Below are 24,535 nucleotides of genomic sequence, written 5' to 3' on the forward strand. Positions count from 1 at the left end.
ATTTCCACATCTGTGTATTATCATCTGATAAGTAAATTCATACAACTTTCTTTATTGGATGCATTTTTGCATCTTAAGGTTCAAGTTTTATGTAAAGACAAAGAATATAATCCTAAACACTCGTAGATGAAGCTAAGGCTTCCCAGTCGATACACCACTGAAGGTAACGTGGACTGGTAATGGAATTCAGTACGGAGTAAAATCCACCGGGCAAGTGTTGACCTAAAAACTTTATTATAGGACTAAAACTTTTTTAGTGGAGATAGTACATAAAGGGAAAATAAAGGGTGCGTAAGATACCTAAATATTAACATTTTTAAATTTCTCATGTTCAATCAAATTAGTTAAACTTGAACCAAATATTTGAAATGGCCCAGCTTGTATTTAAAATGTACCACTTTGACGAGGTCTGTTACCTATGCCCAAGTTTGGTTGTATTTCTCCATGTTCCTCTAAACGAATTGAACCTAGGTGCAGCTAAAATGTGCACCAAGTGCAAAAACGCCATGCTATAATAAGTTTAGCGTAATATTTTAATTTATTATGCATCTTTAATATTGTAATATTATTAATAAAAATAGGTACATATTCTCACTAATATAACATCGTTATTAAGTCAATGCGTCGGCGTTATCATACAGCTGAATGAACCATTTAAATTATTTCCATTACAATTGTATAATAAATGATCTAATTTAAAATAATCCATCCAATCTGCAGAACAAAAAATTGTCTCACGATTTCTGATCTTACAAAAGAATTTCTTATAAATTTTATGCGCAATGCTAACAGGATTCTACCTAAAAACAAAAGTAAAAGACGTATACAAAAAATTAATAAGTTTCAATTTTTGCATCGCTTTCTATAGAAAATACCATGAAGTAGATATTTCGACCTATTTAAAATTTAAATAGAGTACGCTGCTCCGTCCATTCCTGTTTGATTTTATTATATGCACAAAGCCACATAACAGTCGATAAACATTATTAATATTATGCTACGTATACATCCGCGAGCCGAACTGCCGAACTGAAGTACCTCAACTTATGGGAAAGAAACGAAGCAACCGTAAATGGCGCGAAACGCCGTTTGCAGTTGATTCGTTCCTTTCCCGTAATTCGTAGTACGGTTCACTTTTCGGTTGGCAAATGTATACGTACCCTTAGAGGTACGGCTCTGAAACACAAGCTATACATAAACCGGCATAATCCAGCGGATGATTCATGTTACATAACGTTGGTATAAAAAGTGTTTGCCAGTATAGAAAGGCACATGGCACTAGAACACAAGTCCCAAGACGACATCCGTTCACTTATTCACGAGGTTGTTTCTTTCAAGAGAGAAACCTCTCGCCATTCATGCGGTGGGAATAAATGAGACACTTGTAAGATGCAAAGGGATAGCGATCATCATAACCTAGAAGCATGAAAGGTTTTTTACCATCATACCAACGCACGATGAGGGCACTTGAGATTGAAATGGACCCGTACATCGAAGAAAAAGCCTAAAACTACCTTCAACATCGCACAAAAGAAAAAGCTTGGAATACACTAAATTACGATGCTCGATGAAAGACTAGGTGACCATGAGCGCTCTTTTGGAAGTTTTTGTTCGCGATGTGACGTATGTCAACATCGCAAAAGTAGGTACTTGAGAAAATGGCTTTATCAAAGAACTGCTCGAAAAGATTGATGTCAACGGCCAAATTGGCGGGTACAAAATGGTTCCCAGTATTATGAAAAATAATATATGATAAAGGTTTGCGTAACCAAGGTTCTCAGGGATTTACTATTATTTATGTGTAGCGCAATAGTTAGCCGTATTACTTCAACTATACAATTTTCTGATGTAAATGATTATTGTGTTTGTTCACTGTACATTATAACAAGCCTAGTTCTAAATAAGATGTTTTCTTGAGAGGAAAGATAAATTACTGGGCAAATTATTGGCCGCGCATTTTTATGCTATATTATTTGAGGTGGTCGACAGCCTGGTGGGTAAACCAAGGGCAATAGGGCGGATCGAGAAGAAAACTTATAGCCTTACTCTTCCGGTTTAACTCTCTTTTCATGAAAAGTTATGTTTAGGGGTCTGAAAAGAATTATTTTTGGACAAGCATTATATTATTTCTAGCTTATAATCAAGAACTTCTGATTTTAAGACCAACGTTAAGATATATTTTTTCTGAATCCTTTTTTTATTTATCGGCCCGTTGTCATACATTTTCAAATTGCCTGGGCTTGCTCTAGAATGTTTTCAGTATAAACACAATTATAATGTCCATTATACTGGTATCTGGTATGATTACTATTGTCAAGAAATAACTGCTGGCAGGCCAGTGGCCAGTGGCCAGTGGCCAGTGGGCAGGTCCAAGCCTCAATGGACCGCTAGAAATTCCACTGTTAAACAACCAACCACCGGTATCAAATACATTTAAACATAGTTATACGAGGAAAGTAATCAAATCTAATCAACTAACTGGATTGTAATACGCTTGTTTTCTTTTATCTTGTTCACTTGTGCTATTTGTGTAAGTACGTCAACCGCTATGATTCAGAAATCAAAAGAAATAAATCACAAACGAAAGCTATCGGTACGTTTGTATGACGTTCGCGATTCCCTAGAACAAAAACTTTTTGTTCTGGAAACACAAGAGAGTTTTTAAGAAACCATCATCATACCACTACAAGAAAATTTATGATAATATTATTGTAAACGTGCTGATCAAGACTGACAATAAAAAATGGTTTAGGTTAGGTTAGGTTAGAAATTATAACGTTGTGGTTAAGAGGAAGCTACAAGCCAGTGGGCAAGAAGTGTGTGTCAAGACCGAGTTGTTTGGCGGTCCGTCCTCTCTGCCTACCCCTGCGGGGAAACGGCGTGATGGTTAGTTAGTTAGTTACAAGACAAAAATGTGTATATTCTTGGAATACCTTATATCGTAGGTAATAGGCATTAAAATCGCTTGACAAACGGAGTCCAGAAACGTTCGATTTCAAGCAAAAAACTGGTTTTTATTTATTTTGTAAATGATTTCATAAGAAAGCAAAAAAGTTAATTAAGTGAAACTGTCACAGATAATCTTAGCTATAATACTGTATTTTTTAAAAGTTTTTCCTTTATGCGTTCATACATTTCTATTGAAAAAAAAAATTTAGTAGTGTGAATTTATATTTTTTATTGAGTAATTTATATATTTATTTGTATTCTACTCAAGCGAAGAGATGGGAAAACCATCAATTTATCTAAAGCATATTTTTTTGTTTTCATAATGTACACCAATTCGTTATAAAGATTAATCAAAATAGTGCTTTGGCATTAAGGACGGGTTGTTTCGGAGTATTTGAACAATTCATCAAATTTCAACGTTCATTTGCAAGTTCTGTGAAAGATTTTTTCAAGTTCTGTTTTTATTTCAGTTTTGTCAAGCAACTAGCCTATAATGATATAATAACAGAACTTGAATTGGACTTTCACAGATCCCAGAAATGAACGTTGAAATTTGATGAATTGTTCAAATACTCCGAAACAACCCGTCCTAAGCTTCGCCAAATTAAAAAGGGTAACTTTCTTTGAACCACTATATATTTATCATTTAATAAACGCCGACCAATTTCAGAATAAATTGAAATAAATATATAGTGGTTTAAAAAAGCTTTCTCCAACCTGAAAGAGCAGATACGTAATTGAATTTTGCAGTATTTTCAAAAATAATTTTAAAAAAAATAAAGCAACATCTTTCCGTTCTGTAAAACGCTAAAATCGACAAATAAAAAGTCACAGCACACCCCTGGTGATGGAGATGATTCAGGTCAAATAGTTGAGTGTGACAAATATAGAATTCGTGCTCTCTATTATTTATCGCCGCACCACCCCCACAAGAACTCCAAGTCAGCGGATTAACGATTTATGGGATTATTTCTTACTTCACCTACTTACATTGTACTTGTACTTGCTTACTATATAATCCTCTGTGCTGTTCCAAAAGTGTCAGGTGACGTGACAGTAGTTCCGACATCTTCCGCTTTATTATAAGACGCGCTTATCTATTTAATACATATATTACATCGACCCTTACTGTTTTATATGTATATATGGCGCTTAAGCCATTTATCCCTTCCAGTGTCGATATAAATTCTATTGAAAAAGCGTGATAGAAAAACAGCGGAAAAGATGAAGAGAAATAAAAGATAAAAACATCCAGCACACAGTTTAAAGAACATTTTTAATAATACGAAATTCAATGTTTAATCATTTTGCTGGGCAATCTACATATTATGTGTAGGTGTTTATGAAATTCCAGTAAATGTGTAATACTTTCGTATTGAAATGATAAGGTAAAAACGGGCTGGTAGGTAAACAATTTAAACTTTTCCTGAAATTATGTTTGTATAATAATAACAACATTTATACATTAAGATATTGGAGACACGTTAAGCTATAAGCATCATGGCTTGGTCTATTTCAGCACAGTACAAGATGAAATATGCCAAGCAACGAAAATATAGCGCTCTTATAGCGTGGTCTGTCACAGGCTTTATACTGCACGGTTTTGTAATGGTTGAACTCAAGTGCGCGTTTATGGTGTCGCAGGTTTTCCCAAATTTCCTATTTTCGTTATTACCCTTCCCGCATTCCTTTCACAGCATAACATTTCCCAATAATTGGGGTTGCAATGTTACACTGATTCCACACACTTGGTGCACGGAGAAAACTTAATTTCCAAACAATTTTGGAATCGTGTTATTAAAAATCTGCACAAATTATTCGTTTTCCTGTTAAAAATGGTACTGGAGGCTTTTAAGGATTAATTTGACAAATTTCATAACAAACCAACAGTAAAGCACGAATATGTTATGAGCAAGTCGGAACACGTGTTCATCCAAATAATAATAGTTTCGCATCTCGTATATTATATTTATTCGGACAACGTGAAGACCTACGTGAACACGTGTTAAGGCGATGCACTACGTCGTGTACCTAATATTTTAAATTGAGTCGCTATCAATAATAACCCTTATGTAGATAAGGGTTATTATGTAGATAAGGGTTATTATTGATAGCGATTTAAGATTAAATTCCCGCTTAACACTATCCGCCTGTTTTGATTTATGCAAGAAAAAAATATGGCCAAAAAGTGCCTTTTATTTTATTTTGTGGATGTTCAGGTCATCAGATCAATCAGATCATATCATTTTATAAATAACTTAATTTGCCACATTATACAATAAAATTATAACCGCAAATGGGTTCGTAAGTAGGAGATTTTGAACTTTAAAGCAGTTTTCATAGGCCTTATACATTATTTTTTTCTGGGCTTATAAAAAGACTTATCTAAAAAATACTCGATTATTTCTAAGGCCAAGATGTATTCTACTCGCAGTATTTAATTAAAGCATCTGAAACATTTCTAGGCGATAAAATTTTCAAACCAAAAACACCTGATTTTGCTTTACTACGTATGGCATCGCTTTAAGATATATTCTGAATGACATATTATTGGGAAATGATCATGCGGTCATATTTTTAACAGTAACTCGATTTTTAAAAAGGCCATACTCATTTTTCTCCGTATGTTTGTTTACACTACTTTACAATACTTCACCTACCTACATATTGAATATTTTTTGTTTAAAAATCACGACCAGAGGACGCTACACAATTGATAATTCCGATAGTACCTTACCTATGCAGCGTACTAAACGTTCGTGGTGACCTTTACAATATTTTCAATTTATAGTTTTAATTTATTCCCACACCAAACCATCATAAACAATAATGATAGATGTACGATTCGCTATGAGATATTGTGAAAACGTAGAAATAATATTGAATACAAATAACTGTGCTAATAAATAACAGATCAGCAGATGAACCACGCTGCATAGGTATTTGTGGTTGCGCAAAGCGTAACGCGCATATTGATGCATCAATGCAAATCGGTGCTTGTGTAATCTTAGTACGCGTTGGTAATAGATACTTATTGACTGCAAAAATCATTGAAATAGTATAATATAATATTTAATTATAAAAATCCACCTGATTGGAGTTGAACTTGTTGCATGTTATAAACAGGATTCAATTATTGCGCAAGTTGTTCGTTGTCACGGTCATCGCTCAACAGTTAAAAACAAACCATATTAGAACATTAATAATAATAATATTTGGATGATTTGTATAGTGCCGTTTTTGTGCAAAACCACCTCAAGGGCGCTGTACAAATATATAATACATTTTTAAAATTATCTATGTTATTACTAACTGTAGACTAGTCAAACTATTATTAATTTATTGCATCCACCGGTTCGTCGATCACTAATACAAGGCTATATTTACAATGTATTTGACTGATGAACATGATGCTAGAATTAATTTCACTATTGCCAATCATGCCTCATTTCACCTCCGAATCATTATTTGAAACATCTAGGAATTAGGAATATAAACAAAAAAAGGAATGGAAATGGACGGGTTTTTTCGGAGAATTTTAACAATTCATCAAATTTCAACGTTCATTTTCGAGTTCTGTGAAAGTCCTATTCATTTTCTGTTATTATATCATTGTAGGCTAGTTGCTTGACAGAACTGAAATAATAACAGAACTTTAAAAAATCTTTCACAGAACTTGAAAATCAAGTTTGAAATTTGACGAATTGTTCAAATCCTCCGAAACATAAGATAATAATTTCATTAAGCATGAAACGTTTAGTGAGTGAAGGGCCAGCACTCAAAAATGGCCCTAAACATCACTTTGTAGTCTGCTAACTCAAGCAATACTACAAGTATACTACAATCTGTAAATTCTATGTGGATAGTTATGAAAATATATTTAAAATATATATACCTACTCTCGAAAAAAAGAGAAAACAAATTACGATAGTGAAGGCTTTTTTATTTCATTTTATTTTTATGTTGACGAATACATTTTCTGTAACGATTTAAAATATGCCATTATCGATTTGCGCCTTAGTGACATGATCGTTTTTATTCGTGAATTCGGCGGCGTTAAAGTCACGCCGGGCGATATACGTGCGGACAGCCGTATTACCAGTCAGTTGAAACCGTTTCGGAATATGCGGTTTTAAATCTTTTTGAAATCAATAATTATGAATGAAAATATTAAAATGACATATTTTTAGTACGATAAGCGTAATAAAAAAACTTTAAATCCTCCACACATTTTAACGGTATTCATAGTTTGTTTGAAAATACCCCATAAGTTGCAATTTGAAAACCAATGAGGGCAATTTTGAACGTTTTACCTAAAAATTCCAATACATATTTCACATAGAACTTTAAGGATTACAGGCTAAGAACATTTTTCAATAGAAACCTTATGTATAGATACATTTGCCTAACTACCAATATAGAATTTATAGATGAATCATTCGTAGTGTTTCTTGCGTTAGTAGACAAGAACGCGTGTATTTTGTGTATGCTGAATGCTGACCGTTAAGGGTATGTTTGTAAGAGTTCAAATCACCTTTAAATCGGCTGCTTTGATCCTGGCCAACCTCTTCCACCTCGGGGGTGGGATGGGCGGCTTTCTCCTCTCGGGTGCATCACGTGATCCCCCAATCACCATCACCACGCGTCACACCATCAAACACACTTTACAAATGTAGCACACTACGTGAAAACAACAAACTGTCAACTGGAACTGCCGATTGTCTAGGTCGAAATTTTTCGAATTATTCCTTCGATTCGTATAAAACAGAAACTTCACTTATGCAGACACTACCACGAGTAATAAATCTTTATTTATGAAGGATACCTAACTGTGATAAGTGATAAATAAACAGAGCATGGTCTAGTTAGCGCAGAATCTAAACCCAGTGAGTGACGGCCTTGAAGTAAGGTAATAGGTTCAATGTAAAGTGAGGCTTGTGGTATTCATCGGAGATTACAAACATCAAACGTCGCACAAAAACTTTATGACCTTTTTTAATTTCACTAAAAGTATAAAACAAGTCGTTATCCGCGTCTGTTTGTACGCTTAGTTCTTTTAAACTACGCAACGGATTTTGATAGGATTTTCACCATTATTAGAGAATTTCTTCCGGAAGGTTTATATTTAATATAATACATGCATACTATATTCATAGAAAGGTGAGAAATTCTAAATAACAGAAAATACCAAATACATTCACGTGTTAAAAAAATTCGACTCAAACGTGAACAATGAACATGACACATGTTCCACAAAGAAGCGATTATAACCTTTCAGATATCGACTGATACTAAACGTGCAAAGTATTTTTTTTTGTAAACAAAGGCGTATAAAATGAACTCTGGTGTGTTATAGTCTATCAGTCTTTGTGTAGATATTATTTAAATATTTGGCAGAAGTTAGTCACGAAGCCAATAAACTGCCTAAAAGGATTGGTCTGGCGTACGCCGTACAGTACACCCATACCATCCACCATCATAATGCTCATCCGGTCACAATGACAGCGTTTATGGCAAACTCAATATAAGGAATAGCGATGATGGGGCGTTGTACTTAGAAGGAGTACTGAGTTTGGCGCTGTTCACAAAAGGATTTCCGCTCGTAGAGAATCCAGGATCAAAGTCATGGAACTTCTGCTGAATATAATTATTTGTCCAAGAGGGACGAGACAAAAAATAAATATGATTTCATACTACGAAAGTGTTAGGTTTTCTTAATTCGTTAAAAATGGCACAAAGTATTTAGAACTTGTAATATTTTATTATAACACTGAAAAGAATATTGACAAATATATTTTTAAATGCTTCGTGTAGCTATTGCTTCGATTAATTAATATCGTGCTGATATTTCAATGAAGTATGTACCTATTAGTATTACGTAATCTTAATTACAGAATCTCAATCAGTGCAACCAACATGAAATGCATGGAGATATTAGGTTTAAAATGCCAGTAGCACGTTAAAAAATAAGGTATGCCAAAAAAAATGTATTTCTGAAAAAATGAAATCGGTTCGTAACTAACTAACCATCACGCCGTTTCCCCGCAGGGGTAGGCAGAGAGGACGGACCGCCAAACAATTCGGTCTTGGCACACACTCCTTGCCTCATTCACATTCATACATCGTCTCATACATACTCTTCTATTGTTCTGACTCTTGACATGGCCCGACTCAAGTATCTGATTCACTTGGTCGTGCCATGTCTTCCTCGGGCGTCCCCGACTTCTGCTACCATTGCTTACTAATGAAATACCGTAATAGACTGATGGATGACTCGTATATAAACTACAATGTGCTAATGTTTTAACGCCCTGTTCAGTCAAGAGTCAAAAAAATCCAGGCTTCTTTTTCCTCCAAATTCACGTCCGTGCGACTCCGATCAGATTCCACACGAAGTCAGGATGCAATAATGGTATCGCACTGAAATAATCATGTTTCGATCGAGGCATAAGTGGTACCAATTTCTTTAAGTATCCAACCGCTCATACTTATGTTTTAGGTTTGGTTCAGCATCTATCGCTACAGACTTATAAATCTAACTTAACGCAATTTACGCAATACCACACCCCGTAATAATTCTGGTGTATAATTACGAGCAGGCAGAAGAGACAAGTGCGATAAAGGGATTCAATTATTATGCATTAGTCCCTCACGTGTATCGCAACGGTCTCCGGTAACGCTATCTTTACAGTGCAGCTTAGGCAAGAGCTTGCCACTGCACTGCCGTTAGATCAATAATTTAATTGTTTGCACATTAGACATATTCTGAGTTATGCTGTTTTCAGGCAATCATTAAGCCTTAGATTATGGAAATATTAACCCTTAAAGGGGAAACATATTGTATATTTTATGTGTCTCAATTTATAATAGTCGGCCTATAGTACGGTATTTTAATCAGAAAACTATCACGAAACAGATCTTATAATGTTACACATCTGTGGTTGCTCCTCCATGGGATTCTACACGATGTTCCCAGGCCGGAGCCCTGTCCAGTTAGATAGACGGTTACTTGTATGTATATTAGTTGCGGTAACCAAAGGAGGATTGCATGTTGACGGTGAAACTGTTAGAAGTTAATACTGCGTGTACGCAGTTAACTTGATGACAATTTAGAAAGCCAAGTTTTCATTGCCGCTCAACAAAAGAATGGAAAACTATTCATAATCCGGTTAAAAACGGAATGGCAGGCTGTTTCCTAATATTTTTTTAGAAAATTCCTCATATTCGAACGCGTGTTCTTGCACCTGCATTTGCCTAGTAACGAAATGCCCAAATATTATGATTTTTATGAACACGTGTTACCACATCGTGATAATACATTCCTCTTTTACTAAAAGTTTAACAGGAAACCTATCAATTCATTCGTTAAGGACCTGCAATCCCGTTTTTATCCGGATTATGAATAATTTGAAGATCTCAATAAATTAGCAATACTCTTTTTCTTCGTCTACCTGGCTTTAAGTCTCAAGCTGTTAATGTCCGTTTTTGTTCTAATACTTTATGTCCACCATCCACCAATATCGAGATACTAATTATATGTGCCCACAATTCATAACACTTCAATAATAATTGACATTAGAGAAAAGTTAGAGGTGACTATTCATAGAAATTGAGGTATTCCGCAAACACGTATTGACATTCTATTTTCAGTAAATTAGGTGACAATGTCGAACAAAAAACCCAGATAAATTAACATATAAGAAATGTGTTAAAATCGATCATTTATATGAATTATTATCGATTTTCTAAATTCACGCTTTATGAACATTCTAGTCAGAAAGTACTTAAAGAGAAATCGTAAACAAAGGTGACAAACGCCAAATATGTACATGGGGTGACCTATATGAAGCCCCTCCTAACAAACAAACCAACACACCTCGGAAAACTATTATCTGGTACACCGAGAAACAATGGACACTTATCATTGCATTTCCTCACCACTTTAAATTTAATAATAAAGGCCACATAAAGAAAAAAGGACTAGTTATTTTCAACACAATAAAGGCTAAGAATATCATTTGCGCACTGCTCGTTCCAAATTGCAACAATGGGCCAAGTACGAAAAACAGTCTAAACAAACGTCAATAATGAATGTTTGGCATGGTTGACGTAACATGAGTTATAGTTTTGCACATAATGTGTTTCTCAGCGCTGATACTAAAGTAACTGAAGCCAACGCTCAGTTTAACAGCCAGCGGTTTTATGTGCCATTGTTAACCTAAGGCTGTTAAAATAGAAGGACTAAACATTGACGATTTCGTCGGTTTTCCAGACAACTTTAAAAAAACAAGAAGAAAGACGTCACAGTTTACGATGGGTTTGATCAATAATATTATCATGTTTATTGGCAGTCGTGCACTACCTACCATGTCAAACTATTAGTTTAGAAGGCATTAAATTGCTTTGCACCAGTAATGTTATTTGTATTGGAAATACATATATTTAAGCATCGAGGTTAATTCAGCGTGTGCACGAATGAAATTAATTTTCAATTTTATATTAGGACTTCCGTTATGTTAACTGTTAAATGTCACGCTTCAACGAACTTTAAGTCCTACATTAACATTGGAACAGGGATTCCACAATTATAACTAAATATGGATTTAATGTATGTAATTGTATGTAAATATAAATTGAGCCCAAGAAAACCAATTCAATTCAAAACATGGTTTCTACTTATTATCGTATTATACGCTTTGATATCTTGTATCTATGGTAAACGACATTTGCGATACATCAATAGTTTCACAGGAAAGGGCACTCCAAGGGTTTGACATCTAAACAGCACAATGCATCTGATTGCATCACGTTTTAGCTTCGGTGGACCTATTAACATAAGCGATGCACAAAGAGGACTGCATTTTTCATCATTTCGTTGAATTAATTTGCAGTTAATACCGTGCACTTGTTTGTTGGTGCAGAACCTGCGCCGCCTCCGAAACGAATAAGTTTAATGAATATTTAAACACTTATTACAATAATATGTTAATTAATATTATTATTTATAGAAAAGGCTTGCTAATTAATCAAAACTTTACACCGACATAGCAGGTGGTAATGATAAATAATAACAATAACAATGGTATATATTTGCGTCATTAATATAACTTGCAATATGGCTTAAAAGTGTACACGAATTTACGTGTTGACCGTCAAAATGTACAAAACCTTCGTGGAATCTGATTAGAAGTGAACTTTATAAAATGAAACGATTTAGGAGTGGCTTATTGATTACTGTCAATTGGACATTCAATGGGAATTAATTGAAAAGCGGGTGCATTTTTCGTCGTAAGCTATGGGTAGGTACTGTATAAGCAGAAAATGTTCAAATCAAGGTAGAAATATTTTTACAATGAAAAAAATATAAAATCCGTTAGTATTTGTATATATCGAAAAACAACGACCATGATCTATTTAACAACGTCAAATTTTCTCTTTTCAAAAACGCACACAACACTGATAACAGAAACGTCGAAGGAAAAGCGGTTCGACCATGTCCTGAATGCCAGCGCCAGTTATCATGGTAATTTAAAATAAAAACACACACAAATAGATTCGAATCTCGAGGAGTTTTCCGAAATGCGCGCGGCGGAAGGAAAAGTGCGGATGTATCGCGCAATGCAGCGGTCGGCAGCGACGCGAACACTACACTATGACTGGCGAGCAGTGCACGGGACATTCCGCCTGGGTAAAGGTAGCCACACACGGTGGACTAACTAACGGACAGGCTGGATAAAGCCCTGGACAAACGGTCTACAATGCATTTAATTTATTATTATATTGTATTAAGGTGCGCATATTCATTACATGGAATGAGTGTCTTCCTACTAACAATGGTTAACAACGGGAACAAAATTACATAACTTTTCTTAATGTTTTCAATCGGGGTGAAAAATATGAAGTAAAAAACGATGGTATGATAATATAGCGTCCTGCTTATTTTTTCATAATTGGATATTTAAAAGCACAAGGCAATGAAAATAACGTTACAAGCTGAAAAAGGAAGCAGGTACCTAAAAATATCAACACCCATGCAAATATATACAGTATCTTACGCTACCCATATCTAGACTAAATCTATTTATTTAAAGGAGAGTATCTGTGTGTTTTTGACAGGCGCGAGAGCGGCCGCGTGGTGGACACCGGGCGGGCGGGTGGCGTTGATTTTATTTTTGATGGAGAAATCTACAGTTTTATTCCAATATTAAATTTTGCACACTTGACCTTCAAAACAAAAGGAAAGTCACTGTCTATATCTGATTTTTTTTAAACTTTGTGAAAGGCCGGGAAACGCCGGGGACTTCAGCTAGATATTCATAAAAGTAATTTTAACGAGCAAAAATTTATTTGTCGAGTTATTACTTCTAAGATAGCTTGACATTCTATTTATGTACTACATTATTATTCATTTATTTACGGTACAAGTACTTATAAATACAAAATAAAATATTTAAAAAAAAGGATTACAAACAAAACAAAAATTTACAATCAGGTTTTAGAAAATAAAATGTTAACTAATAACTTTTTTTTTTTTAAATGTGAAACTTTTTGTAAGTTCTTTCGGTGCTATTAAAAATATCTACTACTTCCGCATATTGGTTACCTAAGCTGTGTAGGTGGTATAAGGGAGTTAATAAATGAATTGGGATTGACATTATTGTTGCAGTGAAAGATAGTTTTAGTTCGTTTGACTCTATTAGGAACATGAAATGAAAACAATTGCAATAATGCAGGGTAATAATAATTATCTACATGAACCAATGGAAACAAAATGTAAAAATAAATATTATATCCAAACCTGTGAGAAAGTCTTTGTCTGAACAGTGAAGCTTGTGAACCCTGTGCGATTTGTCTCATTGTTCGGACAGTGAAGCTTGTGAACCCTGTGCGATTTGTCTCACTGTTTGGACAGTGAAGCTTGTGAACCCTGTGCGATTTGTCTCATTGTCCGGACAGTGAAGCCTGTGAACCCTGTGCGATTTGTCTAATTGTCCGGATAGTGAAGCTTGTGAACCCTGTGCGATTTGTCTCATTGTTCGGACAGTGAAGCTTGTGAACCCTGTGCGATTTGTCTCATTGAATGTTTGCTTAACGCTGACGTTTCTTACAAAACTTAAATGATTGCTTTCCTACAATTGTAACAATATCTTTTTTGACGCTTTCGTGCAATCAATCATTCTCGCAGCGTGACTTTCCAATCACATTTAAAGGCACGAATCGCAAATTGCACCGTAAATCCATTCCGTGTGTCCATTCCTTCCGCGTTCTGTCGGTGCTCTACTATCTGTTATTCAAAAAGCTTTCAGCGCACTCATTTTTCTAAACAAACTCAATCTATCAACTCCATAATTTGTGTACATTTTTAACAGTTGTAGGTATTTAATTTAAGTTATCCGCTAAAAAAATATCAAGAAATTCATAAATACGAGGATATTTAAAAAAAATTACAATATATATTATCATTTTTGTAGTTGCGTGTATGGGTCCAACTATAACACCTCCCCCTACTCATGTATGTCCGGCCACCGGGTGTTCTGCGCGGTGTCAATATCAAATCTAATTGCGCGGCAAACACGACCAGAGCCGCTCAGCTGGCCGACCAGAAGCCGCCATGTTGATTTTCATCCGAAACAACCTTCGTATTAGTATGTATGAAAATGCTTATGTAATACATGTTATTATTATTATGATGGGTCGCTCAAAACATTATATTTTCGCACGGGCCCACCGTAATCCAATTTACTGCTAAAACGATTTGGAATTTAGCAGCAGACACGGTCACGAGACGGAAAAAAAGTGTTTTTAACGCTTTGCTAATTTAAATAGCGTCATTTTATGTGAAATATCACGACAGAGGCGCCTTAAAAAAGCTTAATTTTATGTGATAACAGTACAATTATTGCTATTGAGTCAACGGGACTATGGCATCTCCGATTGCAGAATGTTGAGAGGTTAAATAGTAAAGTGGAGGAGGGGAGTTAAATATGGAGAAGAGGGAGGTTGGTAAGTACCTAACTATTCAAATCTGACACTAAATACGGCAGGATACAATTCTGAACATACCGGTAAGAACACGGCCCTGCTGCTGAGAGTTCCGTTGCGACCTATTTTTGTGTAACATGTTACATGCGTCCTTTATTGAGAAATAGTAAGAGGTTACTAGTACTGATATCATATGCGGAATGCCTTTAACTTTAAATTAACCTTTTATATTAAATGAAAAACGACGTTTTTGAAAAGGTTGTAGTCGGTTAATCGTTTAACCCTGAACACAGTTCGTTTGTTCGTCTCGATTCACTGAATATCGTTGAACCATGTTCCGAATTAGTTCCGATTATTCAACGACATGCTTGACCTAACATCAAAACTACAAAATTACACTGAATAAGAGGTTTCTGCACGCGATTTGCTTAAAAAATCTTCACAAGTTAACAATGAATCACATGAGATGATAGAAAAATTGTTCACCCTACCAACTGCAAAAATTCCATATAGAAGCTGTGCAAATTTCATGAGCTCACTGTTCGAGTTTTGGTGTTTTAGCATACAAATTTGAAGATTAACGTCATTCATTTTCATAATACATGATCAAAAATATTTATTTTGCACTTAGCAAAAAGCAGGTTTTCTCTCAGAATATTAAAAATGCTAATTTAACGTTGTGAAATCTGTCTGTAAATAGGGTTCAATGAACTCTAGAACTTTTGCTTTGAATTTAAGTAACACATTCAACATTTCTTTCAAAGTCTTTGTTTGAAGAATTCAGCCAAGCGATAAAATACCTACCTATAAAATTATATGTTTAAATTAAGAGTAAGAGATGTAAGGTCTAACTAATATTGTTTGAAATCATCTTATTCACGTGATGGTCCATCAATAAAAGATGGCAAGTGCGAGTAACATGTTGTGTTTTATAATTTGTCGGGACTCCTTTATATGGCAGCTTCCTCCACCGTCACACCATAGCGCACACACCTTCCCTCTCCCACCTTCTAATTCCACTTCCACCGTCGGAAGTGGCGCGACTGAATACTAAACTCCAAAACGAGACTCGTACAATCGTTAATAATTCGAGCAGCGCCGTTTCACGACCAATAAACGTTTAATTTGAGAAATAATATGTCCAAAGTGCAGTGGGCGAGAAAAGGAATGAAATAAAATGCTAAATCGTCGATTTCATTAACTTAATCTACGCTCTCAATCGATTTCTAAAATAGGTTGTAAACTGGTGAACACACCTTTTGAGGTATAAGCTATGCAATATCATCAATGAAATATCATGAATACCATGAAAAAATATGAAATATCATGAATAAAGTGTTTGGAATTAAATAAAATTCATATATATAAGACCTTGATTGATGTTGATAAAATTCATATATATAATACCTTGATTGATGTTGATAAAATTCATATATAATACCTTGATTGATGTTGATAAAATTCATATATAATACCTTGATTGATGTTGATAAAATTCATATATACAATACCTTGATTGTTGTTGATAAAAATCATATTTATAATACCTTGATTGATGTTGATAAAATTCATATATATATAACACCTTGATTGATGTTGATAAAATTCATAAATATAATTGATTGATGTTGATAAAATTCATATATATATATATATATATATATAATACCTTGATTGATGTTAATAAAATTCATATACATATATATAATACCTTGATTGTTGTTGATAAAATAGAATGTATTATGGATATTGAAGTTAAACAATTATTTTTTAACGAAACAAATTAATTTATATTTGTTATCTTGTACTGGTGGCGCTTTTTTATTTAGTATTGGTACTGAGTGGAAAAGTAAAACCTACATAAAATCGTAGTACTACGACTGGTCGAGTTAAATAGTCTTCCATATAAATTTGAATGAAAACAAATGTGCCACTCACTGACTTAGTGCCTTTTAATTCTAGACCATTTTGCGTGCGGTCTGTCTCCCTTATACTTGTCTGAAATTGTATATCGCTATCCCATTTGAATTTCGTAATCATGGTTAAAAACAATGAAAATATAGGCCCAAATAGGGAATATATTTGAATCACTAAATACGCCCAAAAGGCACTTTTTGTGTCATTCTTTTTTTGCCATGTACAAAGGTGTAACTTATTGTACATTGTACGTAACTAAGGTTCATTAGCGCAGTATCTTATCTACCAACAAAATATATATAAACACTGAATAATTAATATAATATATTATTCATACAACAAACTGAGAAATAATACAAGAAAGAGATAGAAGGCCAGTGGGAAGGTAATTGTAATTATTGGCGGAAAGCAATTCAGGGCTCACTACTACTCATTTATTATAAACAAATAATAATAATTAACTTATTATTTTTATTCCCCTCAAATAATCTATTCGTTTATAAATTGGTTTAAAGTTGAATTTCCCTATTATATTAGTAGTCTATTTCCTTAAATTTTGATAGGCTAATAAAATTGCAGGATGCCCAACTCCTTCCACAGCTGTTGTATTATAGGGTTTATCGAACCCTAGCTATGCGAATAATCTTGCTTGAAATTTGAGTATCGATAAAGAGATGACATTTTCATGAAAAATAATGGCGTCGAATTTCATCCGGTTTATTGTAAAAAATCTTTCCCACGGAAATCACAGAAATAAATTCAATTTTAATAATAATAAAAAAGAACAAGCACTCAAAGGTACAATTAATCTCGTTAAAAAATTATAATTGTATTCGCGCTCCCGGAATAGAAAAGCGTCTATCGCTGATGCGTCAAATTATTACTTCATCCGAGTACCTACGTATCTATTTTCAAAATTCTGAAAAGAGATACCATTCATTAATTAATCTTCATCATAAAAGCAATAATTAATTCTATTCGAGGATTGTTATTAATTGTACCTGTACCTACTATGTCCCATATTTACATGAGTAAAATCATGAGCAATGTGCATGGCGTACATACATATATGCTAATTTAATTAATTATTATTACAAAATCATGAGCGCTTCAAACTTCTAGTATTCACAATTTGACGTATTCTATTTATAATGTATACATGTTATTTATTATAATTTGTATGCATTACCTACTCTTATAATTTGTTGTTTTAAGTTTATATTAATTTGACAGTTGTTTTACATTTAGAAAGTATCATATTAATAGGATAGCCCCACAGACATAGGAATTAATAGACGAGAAGATAAAGGCGAGGGGTAAAATCAACTGTTGAAGAACGAAGGGAGTGAAGATGACTGTGATTCGTCAGTAAATCAATCTGACAGTAAATAGGCATCTCGCATTATAATATCACCATTTACTTCTTAAAAGTAAAATCTGCTTTGAATGAATAGACATTTTTACATGGGAGCGCAAATTACTCGCCACGTTATGAACAAATTTGCGAAGTCCAAATTCGGCAAAGTAAATTTCTTCTGTTTGCAGAGTCGTAGTTAGTTTCAGAGTATTTAGTTAAGACCCTTTTACGAATGTTCATAATTTACTTACCCCAGTAAACAACGACAAGCACACTTGACAACGGCTATATTATTACTCTAAGCAACGGCCACATTCGAACAATGATCTAGGGTTGTCACAACCGCTTTTTTTCCTATTAATAATAAAATAATGTAATTATCACTTTTAATTAAAATTAATTTACGCGAATTATTTCAAACATTATTTCATCACAATAATACGTAGCATTTACATTATTATTTGCTCCTTGTTTTTGTAGATACTCTCAGTATCGCCCCAACTACTTGAAATGGCTTTAGGCGTGTTCAGTGACCAGATTTACATAGCTAGGTACTTCTCACCACCACATAGCCAGGTGTGGGGTATTATTTGGGAGTATTTTGTCGATGAAGGTGCTTTTTATTTATTTTTTGGGTATAATATTTGCATAAACATTTTTTTAGGTACATTTAAGCATCATAATATGTCTGCAAGAAATTAGTAAAACAGTATTATATACACCGACATAATAACAGTATTCTAAGACTATGCATAATATTATTAAAAAATATACGAGTTATACATATAAATTATGTATATATAAATATATACGGACAATGGAAGAAATCAAAAGAAAAAGACAAAAGGGTTAATAATGAAAGTATATTTGTGAGAACAGCATCCAATAAACAACTTACAGGGGTTTAAATAATGTACAAAAATAAAAGCACAGTTTAAGAGAAAACAACATGTACAATAGTTATATTATCGATGCTAGATAAATAATAACAGCTGAATAAAAATATATTTTAAAGATGAACCAACATAGAAAGAAGGTATTAATCTGTTGACTGTGATGACGCCCGTGTCCGTGAGAAAAATTACAAATCATAGATATGAAGGTCTCCGTAGTCGAGGGGTAACGCTCTCAACTAGCAAGCGGGAAGTTTCGGGTTCGAAACCCAGCGTGCAAATAAAATTTTTATTTGATTAATTTGAATTATTTCACGATTTACTAATTTAAAATAATTTAAAGGATGTTTGCGGCACGTTCTAAAGTGGAAGATAATATATTCCAACGCCGTCAAAGAAGCTGCGTTTATCAAATAAAAAATATTTCCTAAAGAAATATTTAGCGCAAGCGATTCTGGCCGTATTATTCATACAGTTCCTTTGTAAACACTTCAATTAAAAACAAAAAACATGTTTTTCTATCACACATCGCCACTCGGTATAACCTAGCGCATTACGTGATATGCACTCCTTCTCGTTCCAGCAGTACCGTACATACGAAACAACGCGCGTACCTAACACGTGGTCCGTTGCGACGTGTGATAGTATGATCCAAAGATAATATATGATCGGTGGCGACGTACGATAGAAAAATATAATATTTTTAATTTTAATAGATAAAAATATCATCGGCCAGCAAAATGACACATACATTTTTCATTCCAAACATGCTCACTGTATCTACATTTTACTTCCAAACATACCAAGTTTTCGTTTTATCCTATATTAAGTGTTGTTTATGAATTGTGTAAAATTATTATTATTAATAACTATTAGTAATAACGCCATTAAAGTGGAATAAATTTAAAAATGATTGGTTTATTATCCTTTATTAATACGACGGAGTTCCAACAAGAAATAACACATGAAAAAATAGACGTTCCAAATGATACTATTATACAGGGTGTATCGGCAAGTACCCGACAAACTTTAACCAGCTATTTATTGCTCAGCACATTTGGAGTAAAAAATATTATGGGCGCTTTGCTGTCCGGTAACATTTTTTTTCCATTAAAAACAAAAAATAAATAAAAAATCCACACTCCGTCACTGTCATTTGCCTTGTTTCTCGCGTTCAACAGCTGTTATTAGCAAGTGCGTCAAAAAGTGTCCTCGCTCTTTCGTACACACTAAATAATAAAAGTTAAAAATGAGACGAATGGTGCTGTGCCATTTCGTTGTGATTGTAAAAGCGCGCCAACGTAGGTACATAGTACATTATTCAACGAAACTCGAACAAAATATTGCCAGACGGGTTTTCAAACTTAGACAAAGGATAAAACATTGGTGACATGTGGTGAAAATATGAATAGTAAATTTTTTATTAAAAAAAAAAATGTTACCGGACAGCAAAGTGCCCATAACATTTTTTACTCCATATGTGCTAAGGAATAGCTGGTTAAAGTTTGTCGGGTACGTGCCGATACAACCTGTATATATTTATATATATCTACTATACTATTATATATTTTATATTATTTAAAATATTTAGTTAGCAACTGCTTGTATCAACCAAGAAAACTTTTCAAATTATTTATAAAGAGCAATAATTAAGTAAAAGTCAATACACTAGACAAAACAAGAATCGCATTTAATAAATCTGCCTATTTCTGACTGTCCTAAAACAGGTTTATCTCCTAGTTGGACAGCCAAAGATCACTGTAATATGTAATGTTTTTTTTTTTAAATTAATAAAAAAAAAAATATATATATATATATACATATTTTATCAAAGCGCAAAAGGCGAAGGCACATCCCTGATTCTTGTGGACACGGCTTTGTTGTTCGCGTCCATCGCGTGATAGTATATGTTTCTAAAACTGATCTATATTATACGATGTGATAAGCTTAAAACAAATTAAAATAATGCTTACCTATGGAATGTAATACGACAATTGGGTTTATTCTCTTTTTCACTTCTATTTTTACAAGTTTTCATAGCGCAACCGACCATTTTGCCGCGTTATTTCGTAAAACGAACTCGACCGTAGCTCGACGCTAGTTCGAACAAGAATGATGACGTCACATTCTTTTGATTCATGGGAAGCCATACGCGAGCCCAGCCGGCTCAATGGAACCGGTATGGGGAGTGGGGATAATACGCTTTTAATCACTTAGGGCAGGTCTACTAATATTCATATGTCTATGGATAGCCCACATAATATAAGTAACTATACATAGAATATAATGATTTTTTTTTTATTATTTTTATTTTTTTATTTTTTATTTATTTCATTCAAAAAACAGTTTTTACATAAAAAGCATACTCTGCACATCTCACTAGGGCATTCCTGTATCAAGATGTGCAGCTTTACAATAATATTAAATTATAAATAATAGCCTTTCATTGATCAAAGTCTAAATAAAACACGAATGCATAAAAATACAATAATTCAGAGTGAACGGGCCACGGGGCGGGGTTTGAAGGTAATAAAGTTTTTATTTGATTTACTAATGGTCCCCGCAATGCTTCACTATTTCAAATGTCTTTCTCGGACGTCACCGAATTCTTCCACCATTCACCACCGTGTACCACAATATTACTGTTAAGGCGATGCCATACGTAGTAATGCAAAATCATGTGTTTTTAATTTGAAAATTTGGTCGCCTAAAAAATTTCTGATGCTTTAATATACTACGAGTAGAATACATCTTGGCCTTTGAAATAATCGAGTATTTTTTAGATAAGTATTTTTATAAGCCCAAAAAAAAATGTATAAGGCCTATGAAATCTGCTTTAAAGTTCAAAATCTCCTACTTCCGAACCCTTTTTCGGTTATGATTTTATTGTATAATGTGGCAAATTAAGTTATTTATAAAAAGATCGAAAAAAATTTAAATATTTATGCCTGAACATCCACAAAATAAAATAAAAGGCACTTTTTGGCCATGTTTTTTTCTTGCATAAATCAAAACAGGCGGATGGTGTTAAGCGGGAATTTAAACCTTATCGCCATCTACGTAAGGGTTGTTATGTTATTGACTCAATTTAAAATATTACAAGACGTAGTGCATCGCCTTAAAAAAAAAACTACATCGTCTTTAATTCGACTCCATTTCTCACTACGGTGCAGAAATATTGCGTTAAAAATATTCCTCTGGCGTCCCCGACTTCTTCCACTATCTAAGCACTCCTGGCAATAATAAGAACAAACGTTGAGAATTTCAGCGATATCGGTCGACTAATTTTCGAGGTTTGCAAGCGCAAACACACAAAGGCTGATTTTTTAAAAATAGAGAAGATAATACTTTTTATAATGGTTGGCAGATTTAGTGAAATGTCATTACAAGGGTACTCAATACTGTTCGGGGATTGACGATAATTTGAACTATAGGCAAATTACTAAAAATACTTAGCCATTTAATTCATTCGTGAATTTTTAAGGGTGAAATAGATTAAACGGTTCCATGATAAATCAACACATCGACAATTCAACACATCTTTAAAATATATATAACTTTTTAAAGATGTGATGAATTATCATTTCGATGATTTATCCGGTCACCAGATTAAACAAATTTGTGGAATAAACTGTTGAAAAATTGAAAAAGCAACATGATTAAACAAGAAATAACCAATTACTCTTTTCGAGTCTAAAAATAACCAAGTACAAACCTTCACCTTTGGTACAAATAGCGAACAATGGAAAAACGATGAAAAAACCTGGTGAAATGTCACTGTGGACTTGGGGTGGGAGTCTTTGAAAGTAACTTTTCAACTGTGATGTTTTTGTACAGGTGACCTTTCACAAAGTAAAATAATATCACATTCGATTCCCAACAAAACTGTAATGCTACGTATACATACGAGAACCGAACTGCCGAACTGAACCTCAGCTTATGGGAAAGGAACGAAGCAACCGCAAAACGCCGCTTGAAGTTGCTTCGTTCCTTTCCCGTAATTCGTGTCTCGGTTCGCGTTTCGGTTCGCAAATGTATACGTACCATTAGACGAGATCGAATGTTAAGAAAAATATCGCGTGACAGAATCAAGTAACAAGTACATTTAAAGTATCTGAATCGACGTGTACCTACGTAATTGTATTATAATGCTTGTGATTAACGATGCAAAGAAATATTAAAGTTGTATCTTGCTTCCTATTACAAAGAGGTAATAGAATAAAGATAAATTAAAATAACGACGAGAGATAAATAAAATATTCACTGTGCATTCAAAGTACATACGCAAGTGCTAATGTTCAAAATTATTTATCACTGTCACCAACTCAACGAACTCGTCTCCTGAGCTAAGCCTCCAAACAAGCCTTGAGATCTAATAACAATTATTAAGGCGATGCACTACGTCGTGTAATATTTTAAATTGAGCCGCTATCAATAATACGTAATTTCCGATCCGTTTAAAATCCGACTGTTTTGATTTATGCAGGAAAAAACATGGCCAAAAAGTGTCTTTTATTTTATTTTGTGGATGTTCAGGCATAAATATTTTTTTTTTCGATCATTTTATGCATAACTTAATTTGCCACATTATACAATAAAATCATAACCGAAAATGGGTTCGTAAGTAGGAGATTTTGAACTTTAAAGCAGTTTTCATAGGCCTTATACATTATTTTTTTCTGGGCTTATAAAAAGACTTATCTAAAAAATACTCGATTATTTCCAAGGCCAAGATGTATTCTACACGCAGTATTTAATTAAAGCATCTGAAACATTTCTAGGCGGCCAAATTTTCAAACCAAAACACATGATTTTGCATTACTACGTATGGCATCGCCTTAATGTAAACATGTTTTACTTACGTAAGGTCAGCTTGAAATAATAAGTAAGTATTTTTTTATTTTATAAGCAATAATTATATTAGCCTGAAACACTCATCCACATTGAAAAATCTCCCGTTAAAAGATACATGACGCCAACGGATGAGTGTTTCAGGCTAATAATTATTGCTTGTAAAATAATTGTTACCCTTTGTGCTATACATAAAAAATCTTGTCTTAAACATTAGTTTACCAAAAAAATAATAATTAAGTATTTTTTTATAGCTAGTGTTAACAAAACAACTTTATTTATTTATTTATTTATTTTTATTTATTTATTTTATTTATTTGCAAAAACAGTACAAAAACCAATACATTGCAAAAGCGGTAAACAAATTATTGAAGAAAATTTTATACATAAGTATACAGTTAAAACATATGCAAAAGCGGTAAACAAAATATGGAAAAAAAATTATACATAAGTATACAGTTAAAACAAATACAATATTTCGCGCTTAAAGTCGTTGTAGGACATATGGAAAATATCCAAGTTAGCTGGAAGGGAGTTAATTAACCTAGTGAGTCTTCCCAGGGGCATCACCATTGGTAAGTTAGTT

The 24,535-nt window shown here is 33.7% G+C and overlaps 1 protein-coding gene across 12 annotated transcripts in view; it reads right to left on the minus strand.

Annotated features, from left to right (window-relative positions):
* baz (par-3 family cell polarity regulator) overlaps positions 1-24,535 on the minus strand; it is a 116,305-nt gene that overhangs the window by 29,378 nt on the left and 62,392 nt on the right. The window contains exons 1-2 of one of the 12 annotated variants that reach the window (XM_089634977.1): positions 12,497-12,822; positions 7,484-7,737 (exon numbers count right to left, since the gene is read on the minus strand). The exons of 10 other annotated variants lie outside the window; for them this stretch is intronic. In XM_089634977.1, coding sequence (XP_089491103.1) covers positions 7,484-7,585 — 102 coding nt within the window. In that variant the 5' untranslated portion in view covers positions 7,586-7,737; positions 12,497-12,822. Of the gene's footprint in view, positions 1-7,483; positions 7,779-12,494; positions 12,823-24,535 lie in introns of those variants that run through there. One more of the 12 variants, XM_089634976.1, reaches the window with a different exon arrangement.

Source organism: Hesperophylax consimilis, chromosome 8 (genome assembly GCF_061612785.1).
Source record: "Hesperophylax consimilis isolate HC1 chromosome 8, BYU_Hcon_1.0, whole genome shotgun sequence".
Lineage (NCBI taxonomy): Eukaryota > Metazoa > Arthropoda > Insecta > Trichoptera > Limnephilidae > Hesperophylax > Hesperophylax consimilis.